Raw genomic sequence first — 9,195 nt, 5'->3', positions numbered from 1 at the left:
CATGGCAAATCGGGGGGAAAAATGATGATTGTAATGCTGTCAATTTCAACCCATCTTTAAAAAAATACCACGGTTCAGGGTCCTGTGTATGACACGGCACTTCCTCCTGATTCGCTTAGCTTGTAGACTATTGAGTAAACGTGCCGCTACAGACATTATATTAGGTGTTAAGCAGAAACATCGGCAGACGTCACAAAAGCAATTTCGCCATAATTTCGAGTTTTCGGGAAGCCGTTTACGTTAGTTTGCGTCGCTAATCTGTGGAATCGGTAAAAATGTCCGTAATTATTTTTTTTGCAATTTTGTCCGAGGTCGTATTATTGTCTTTTAGAAGCTTGGCACCGAGCTGTTTCGTACCTTGCGTTGCTTCAGTGTCAGAAAGATCGATGATGATCGCGGATCACGCCGCTGCCCTCGGTGTCTGGAGTTTTAAGTTTGATGCAGATACATGGAGGTATCATAAACAGCTTCAGACGCTTGTTTCGCCTTATCGACCAACGTCGCACTTTACTCGCGTCTGGCCACACCCACTTTTTCCTCACCACGTCTGAAGCAATATCGTTTCTTGAGCAGCGATAGGACAATTTTCAGAGCCTGTCTACTCAAAGTGCAGTTCTGTCAGGGGATTTAGGATTTTATTACATAGATAGATTTTGTTTATTACAACCTCGGCACTGCCCCTCTGACGGACTACGTCTTGCCGATTAGAACTTTTCTGACTTGCAGCTAAGGTTTAGATGTGGTTATGGAGCTGTACATAAATTCAATAATAGTTATATATGTAATTGCGCTCGGGACAAGTTCGGAAGTTTTTCCGTTTTGGAGGCACAAAAAGAGAACAGCGAGCGACTGGAAGAAGGTCCTTTGGAATCCAAATGTGACATTTTTTTGGCTCTAATAGAAGAACTTGTGTAAGATTAAGAACAGGAGAGATGATGTTAGCAGGCCGCCTCACGTCCACTGTCAATACATGGTAGTCGTGGAGACTTATTCCAAGGGAAAGGAAAACAGATCCAATATGGCTCCCATTCCATACTTCGTCACCGTCATCTGGACTGCGGCTTTTTGGAACCAACTTCATCAGACAACTTCATCAAAAAACACTCATCTGGATTGTTCTCTTTTATGGAATGACCTGCCCAGTCACCGCACCTAAATCCTATGAAACTGCTCTGGGATGAACCGGACCACAAGGTCAGATGGAAATCTAACGAAGAACACTTTTGGTAAAGCTGTTATTCAAAATGTAGTAAAATGAAAGTGGAACATCTGTACTTATATTATCTGTACTCATAAACAAACGTGCGCTTGCGTCTCAAAAACCCATTAACATCAGGTGTTTCCAAACTTATGCACTGCACCTTCCATGCTCACACCTCCCCACCCCCCGCATTTCATTGCTAAATCTTTTTTTTTTTTCTCAGCACATTCCAGATGCTTTCCGCTTGCAATAGTGCTGCGTCAGAGCAGTGCCGGTTTGCAGTCAGACTAAAGGATAGTTTAGGATTGTCTGAGCTCATTGTCGGTGTGCAGAATGTGATAAATGGCCAGATCTGAAACCTCAGAGGAGTAAAACCCTGCTTTTGTACCACTAAGACTGTTATTAGGGGGCCGAGCACATAATTCTTGTTCCTCCATCTCTTCTTATTCGTTTCCTTCAGTGTATGGAGGGCGCTGACCAAACCATTGGCCCAAGCTAAGGTGATGAAACTGTCGCAGTGTGTTTTTAGGACTTACCTAGAAAAGTTCCTACAGCAAATTTTCTTATGCATCTGTATTGCGTGGGTTCTCCAAATAAAGCCTCAAGGCCAACAAGAACCAACCCTAACCCTAGGATTTTTGACCTATCGTTGTCCAACTTCTAAGAAGAGCATGGCCATAAACATGGAAGTTGTAAACATTGTGGACTTCACACACAAAACCAGGAAGCCTTTATCACTGCTGAATGCTCACGTCATGTTTTGGAGGTTTTGGCTCGTCTCTAAACCTCTGAAACTTATAATTACCTACAAACCTTGTCTTTTCACTCCACCCATTCTCTGTTTCCATGACCAGGGCCTGACCCTGAAACCCTGTTTGCTCAGGAAGATTTTTAATGAAAATGAAAGTGGTCAAAGCCTTATTGATTCCAGCTTTGGTTTTCTCTCAACTGTTGTCACGTTTTCAGGAAGGTTGAAGCTTCGAATGTTTGGCCAGAGCTCGTAGTTATTTACAGCTGCCATTTTAAACGAGTGAGCACTCGCGATCGGATTTCACACTCTGTTTCGGCTGGAGGAACGCTGTCTCGCGTTATGTCCATCTTAAAAGCCATTTGTTTTCAGGCAGGAACTTGATGTAAGACCTGCACAGGTTGTCGTCCTGGTTTTCTGACGAAACTTGCACACAAACCGGACAGCAAACGAAGCTGGGAAATGCTGTTACTGTTCACTGAGATAGAACATAGATAGGATCTTTTGTCGCTTTCTGAGACGTATCGAGAAGCATTCTTTTGGATACTATAGACATTATGTGGGTATCGGATGTTGAGAGGATGGGACATCAAAAAGACAGTGGTAGCACAAGTGACTCGCATAGTATTAGAAGGTGATGAGACAGTGATAAGGACAATTGACATTGAACATTGATTAGACAAAGTTTGGTACAATGTTTGGACATTGATAGGTCAATGATTGGACGTTGGTAGGACAGTGATTGGACATTGACAGGACAAAGATTGGTACAATGATTGGACATTCGTAGGAAAAAGATTGGTACAATATTTTGTCAATGTTAGGACAAAGATTGGTACAATGTTTGGACATTAATGGGTCAATGATTGGAGATTGGTAGGACAAGGATTGGTACAATGATAGGACATTGATAGAGCAAAGATTGGTACAGTGTTTGGACATTAAGTCAATGATTGGACATTGGTAGGACAAGGATTGGTAGGACAAGGATTGGTACAATGATTGGACATTGGTAGGAGAAAGATTTGTACAATATTTTGTCAATGTTGGGGAAAAGATTGGTACAATGTTTGGACATTGATGGGTTAATGATTGGACATTGGTAGGACAAAGACTGGTACAATGTTTGGACATTGATACTACAATGATTGGTACAATGATTGGACATTATTAGGACAAAGATTGGTCCGGTTATTGGAGATTGATAGGTCAATCATTGGACAGTGATGAGTCAAAGATTGGATACTTATTTGACAAGTGATAGGGTAATTAACCATAATAAGACATTGATGAGGACAATTGACATTGACAGCATAACAATGTGACCTTGAGAGGCATTGGTATGGATTTTTGCTATCGACCTCTACACAAAGATTTGTGTGTGCTGTTAGAAAATCCCATTTCACATTTAATCCCAGTTCCCTATTATAATAACCTCTACTCTTCTGTGAAGATGTTCCACTAGACTTTATGGAGATTTGTGCTCATTAAATTACAAGTGTTAGTAAATTCAGGTAGTGATGTAGGTGAGGTGAGGAGGCCTGGGGTGCAGTCAGCATTCACATTCATCCCAAAGGTGTTCACTAGGGTCTAGAGCTCTAAAGCATCAGATCTTCCATTCCAACCCATCTAAAGCAGATCTTCATGGAGCTGGCTTTGGGTCATTTCATGCATCCACAGCCAGAGAAGTTCGATACAATAGGTGAGCCTTCAAGTTTGTGGTAACAGTTTGGGGAAGAACCGCATATGGCTGGGAAAGTCAGGCGTCCCAATCCTTTTGTAAATGTAGTGCAGGGGTCTTCAACTAAAAACTAAAATCGAGGTCCAGTGAATGAATCCTCCTCGCCAGCGGAGGTCCGGACAACATTAACAACATTTATTGGACACATTATAAATGAATAAATAAAAGAAAAAGCCAGAGTGTCACATTTTAAATTTACCCTTATTCACTCACTCAATGTATCTAATGTTTAACACTTGCTCTCTTCATCAGCATCATCAAATATCATATCAGCTTGATGTGTCTGATATAAATAAGGTTTTATTAGAAAATAGCGTATATATTCATTTCCATCATGTGAAAAAGTTTCACGGTCCGGCTGGACGCATCTCTCGGACCCGAGTTCGGCAGTTTGAAAGAAAAAATAAATAAATCTTTGAGATTGTCTTTGAGAAGCTCCGATCGCCTAAACAGCTCGAGTGCTTTCGCTTTTCTTTGCTCAAAAATAGCAGAGATTATTCTCGACCTAAAAAAACAAATCTGGAGGTTTTCTAATTTGACGTAAGAACGATAACCTGTACATAACCTGTAACGTAAGAGCCGGCCGATGGCTGCTCCTGTCCTTTTTAGATCGAGACCAGAAGCGTACGTGACTTCACCGTCTCTGATTCTGTCTTTAAATAGCACAACGTAACTGGAGATGATAATGGGGCTGATGTGGGTGATGTCATTGTGTGTGTGTGTGCGCTGTGTGCGCTGTGTGCTCTAGGAAGCTGCATTTATTGTAAAGGTGTGTGCAGGGCTGTATTTTTTGAGCACTTATTCTTCTTTATCGTCCTTCAGACCTTCACAGTGCAGTCGTATATAATTGCTAGATACGGGCTACAATATATTTCAACGAACGTTCTGTGGATTCAGGAGGCACGTCGCTGTTCGTTCTCCACGAAAAAAACCTGAGCTACAGCGGCCACAATTACCAGGTCAATAGGGCTTCACTGAAAGGGGGCGGGGCTTTCAGGACATTTCAACTCGTAAGACAGATCATCTGCGTGAATCATCCATGTACATCCTCATGTTAGTGAGGCGAATATGGGGGTAGTTTGTAAGAAAGCGCATGCTTAGTGGATCAGATACGAGTTCAAATCCCAGCACCACCAAGCTGCCTTTTGGGCCCCTGAGCAAGACCCTTAACTCTTATTTGCTTAGTGAATAATTGAAAAAAAAGGAGGATGAGATAGAAGATGATTTGTATATATGGTTGTATTACGTAAATGTAAATTCAGTTTGGCGTATACCTCTGGGTCTGGTAATGTAATATGATCATAATAAATTGTATTATTATTATTATTATTATTATTATTATTATTATTATTATCATCCCAGTGCTGTTCATTTCGAGTCAGAAATCAGGAGCTTTATGGGTCTTTATGCACTTTATCATGTATTCTGTTTTTATTGTCGTTTAGGCCCCGAGTTGTTTTTATGGCGTGCCTTTTTTTTGTAGAAGAAGAGTCTTTACCCGATTTACTAACAAGTCAATAATTAACCCTTTCCAATGCATCTTTTTTTTTAGATGGACTCGGGCTTGACATGGTTATCCGTGTGTTCAGGATGCAGTCTGCATCAAACAATTGACAGTTTTTTATATGGCATTTAATGGAAAAAATTGCTGTTTTAAGAACCCCCACTCTCTACGTGCTGATGCAGGTGACGTGAGGAGGTCTTGTGTGCAGTCAGCGTTCACATTCTCCCCTCCCCCAAAAAAAAATTCAGACGGAGCAATCAGGGGTCCCAAAACTTTATAGTGTATTCAAGTATCGAGAGTAAAACCATCCTGTACATACATCCCATAAAGACAGAACAAACAATGGCACCTCTGGTTCAACCACTGGGTTTCTGCTCGTTTCTTAGGCTGTGGACTTTACATAAGGGGACATTTACAACTGAGGGTTAAGTGCTTTGCTCGAGGGCCACTTGGCGGTGCCGGGATTTGAACTTGTGACCTTCCGCTCCAGAGTTCAATGCCTTAACCAGCTCCCATGAAGAACTCGTGAAGAATATGAACAGTAGCTACAAGTTCTAGTACTAATCCAACACTTCTATAAGATCTGTCGTGTAATCAGATTCACATTCTAGATGTATGTTAGTGTGCACGTGTGTGCGTTTATTCCTGTTTTTATGGAGCGTGAACACTGCTGGTCAATACTAAAAGAGGTTATCATTTCCTGTTTTGGATGCCGTTTTGGTATCTCCATGACAATTGTATAACAGGCAACTGCACATCTGCGACTGCCTCTGTATTCTATGTGAAAACTCAGCAGACACCAAGCGAAAGCTCAGACTCGCACCAAAACAGCAACACACACTTAATAGACTATTAATCACGGTAAGGTTTTGGCGTGTTTTGTAGCGCAGGCCGAAAAACATTCCTTTGACGAAATACAAGGCATGTTTGTGTTCTTCCCTGTGTGTGTGTGTGTGTGTGTGTGTGTGTGTGTGTGTGTGTGTGTGTGTGTGAGTCTTGTTGCTGGGTGTGAGCCTTCAGCTTTCCTCTTCTGAAAAATAACAAAGTTTTATAGGTCTTTCTTTAGTCTCCACTCATTGTTTTTTTTTTTTGTGCTTTTTTTTTTTTTTTTTACTTATTGCAACTTTCCCAGTAACCTGGGGCAGAGGAGGATAGGGATTTCCTCAATTGAAGGGGGTAGACATGTGACTCGCATTCTCTTGCCTGTGCTTGTACCCAGTTTATACACATACACATTCACATACACACTCGCACACATACAGCAGCAGCAGTATTGTAAGAGCTTGGTGAAAGGTTTACATGGATAATTTTATGGTTTAAAAACAAGTTCCGTTACATTCGTGGAGTTTCACCTCGGAAGGATTTTGAGGTTGTCCCCGGAAAGCCGTGTCCCAAAAAAAAAAAAGTGTATTTCCGTGAAAGCGAACAAGTCGGAACGGCTCTTAGATCAAACATGTATAAACACAGAGATTGACATCTTTAGCTGTGCAGAAAAGCGAAAGCCGTCAAAAAGACACGCCACGTGTCCTTCTCCCCTCTGAAGTGCAGGAAATTACTATCGAAGGCGATTTTTGTCACAAAGCTAATGATGTCCCGTGTCTCTCTTTGTGTCTATTTGTCCAGCTTCTGTCCCAGTGAGCAGCAACAGCAGCAGCAGCGCCAGTAGACGCTACACGGCTCTGTCCGTTCCACTCAGCTGGGAGAAGCGCAGCGTTCACGCCGCAGCCATGTCCAGCATCACCATCGACCCCGAGCTCAAGCCCGGCGAGTTCGTCATCAAGAGCCTGTTCGCCGAGTTCGCCGTGCTCGCCGAAAAGAAGATCGAGGTGGTCATGGCTGAACCGCTGGTCAGTATTCGAGAGACATAAAAACACAATCGGTTTATTTCAGCAAAATCAAAAGTATTATCATATAATATGCAGGTGTTTATTATATATTTTTCCTTACTATCACTACGCTCTACTGCAGGAACGGGCAACTGGCGGCCCACGGGCGAGATACGGCCCGCAGTATCTTTTTTTTTAGTTACGGCCTGCAGAACCATGTCAGTCCTATCGTTGAAGAATGAAAAGACTGCTTTCCTATTACGGTGCTAATTCTCCAACCAGGAGAGGGTGTTAGCTTTTGCCGGTCACCGTAGTAATTAAAAACAGCAGGATTTGCGCTCTATTTAAACGTTCACCCGAAATGAGTTAAAAAAAAAAAAAAAAGACAAATTGATAAAGAAACAGATGGTCTTTTTACCGAGTTTAAGGGGGACACTTTGACATTGATTCAATTGTGCACCAGCAGGGGGAAGCCACAGGTTTCTCATCGAGACTGTTTGGTGTAGGAATGTTGTCTGAAATTATATACAGTCAACCCCCCGATTATGAAGAATATTTTTCTACTTTCTCATTTGGAAAGTGACTAACCGCAAGTTGCAGGAATCCTCAGCGGGATCGAATGTTTAGGAACGTAAGAAATAAGATTTTAAACAATTTAAACAAATGTCATTACATTTTTAAAAACACTATTGTATTAAAGTGACATAATGTCTAGATTTATTCACTACAGTACCATAGGTGCTGCGGGGGTGCGTCCAAAATCCACGGATTTTCAGAACTCTTATAAATAAATGTATTTGGGAAAATGATGCACTAAATTGTTCATAAATTCATTATTTTATTACTATTTCAAGTTCTTTTTTAAAGGGATAGTTTACCCAAAAAAATGACAATCATTTACTCACCCCACAATTTTGTTCCAAATACTTTGTTTTGTAGTCAATAAACTCATTGTGATAATTGTAAATTGAGTTCCTTTAATAAAAAGCAAATTGAGAAATGATGTCAAATGTGTTAGTCTGGATTAATAATCTGGTCCCCTGCTATAAAGGAGAGAAAGACATTTTATCATCCACTTCATTCGAAATGAGCAGCTGTTCTTCTTTCAGTTGGTTTCTTATAAAATCCAAACGAAAATTTGTTTCGGTTGTTTTTTTTATTTTAAATTTTTTTATTATTGTTGCAGTTTTGCTCGGCTCAATGGATTTTCCTTGTAGAAAAACAATCTTTTGAATGTCTGAAATCTTTCTGAATGCTCTTCTCCCCTGACCATTTGTCCATTTTCTGTCCAGGAGAAGCCACTGTCCAGATCTCTGCAGCGAGGGGAAGACTCGCAGTTTGATCAGGTGAGACGTTAAACAGAAGCTGGAGATTTGCTGCGTGTGCACGGGAATCGCTGCATCATCCACAGCGATAGATCACTGTGGGGTGTTGGAGTGTGTCGGGCCGAACGAGAGAGAGCGAGAGAGAGAGAGACAGCAGTTACATAACTCTTCCCAGCAGCATCCGTCACTTCACCACGCGGTCCAGACGATAGAACTGGGAATCGCTCCCTGATTCCGACTTGCTCGATAGGAGTCGTGCCTTTAACAGTCTTTGGGAAGGCATTTTCGTTACCTGATCCCTGTGGACCAGGTGTCCAATCTTTTCCACTAAGTGTGGGTGCAGGTTTTCATTCCAACCAATTAAAAAAATCTACCTGTTTAAAATCTAATGATTTTCATTTTCAGTGACTCTCAGGTGTGGCTCTTGATTGGTTGGAATGCAAACCTGCATCCGCCCTTTGTCTGCATCCTTAAAGCAGCCCTACAGTGTTGAAACCTTTCTGTATTGTTTCAGTCGTCGTATGGTTTTATGACAGTACAAAGTGCCTAATACAATGATCAGGCATAACATTAAGACCACCTGCATAATATTGTGTTGGTCCCCTTTTGCTGTTAAAACAGTTGTGACCCATTAAACATTAACATTACAAACATGAACTCCTTCAGCAGTTTGAGCTACAGGAGCTTATCTGTTGGAACATCCCACAAGAGCTGCAGGTTTGGAGATGCTCTGACCCAGTCGTCTAGACATCACAATTTGGCAAACTCGCTCAACTCATTACGCGCGCCCATTTTTCCTGCTTCTAACATCAACTTTGAGGACAAAATGTTCACTTGCTGCCTAATAAAT

At 41.5% G+C, this 9,195-nt stretch overlaps 1 protein-coding gene across 11 annotated transcripts in view; it reads left to right on the top strand.

The window, feature by feature from the left end:
• The window catches only part of fryl (furry homolog, like), a 110,542-nt gene that overhangs the window by 41,230 nt on the left and 60,117 nt on the right, over positions 1 to 9,195 (top strand). For all 11 annotated transcript variants that reach the window (XM_046835869.1, XM_046835865.1, XM_046835866.1 and 8 more), the window contains 2 exons: positions 6,818 to 7,041; positions 8,313 to 8,366. In XM_046835869.1, coding sequence (XP_046691825.1) covers positions 6,922 to 7,041; positions 8,313 to 8,366 — 174 coding nt within the window. In that variant the 5' untranslated portion in view covers positions 6,818 to 6,921. The remainder of the gene's footprint in view (positions 1 to 6,817; positions 7,042 to 8,312; positions 8,367 to 9,195) is intronic.

Source organism: Silurus meridionalis, chromosome 23 (assembly GCF_014805685.1).
Source record: "Silurus meridionalis isolate SWU-2019-XX chromosome 23, ASM1480568v1, whole genome shotgun sequence".
In the NCBI taxonomy this organism is placed as follows: domain Eukaryota; kingdom Metazoa; phylum Chordata; class Actinopteri; order Siluriformes; family Siluridae; genus Silurus; species Silurus meridionalis.
Note: the sequence above shows the minus strand (reverse complement) of the source record. Positions and strands in the feature narration are given on the sequence as shown.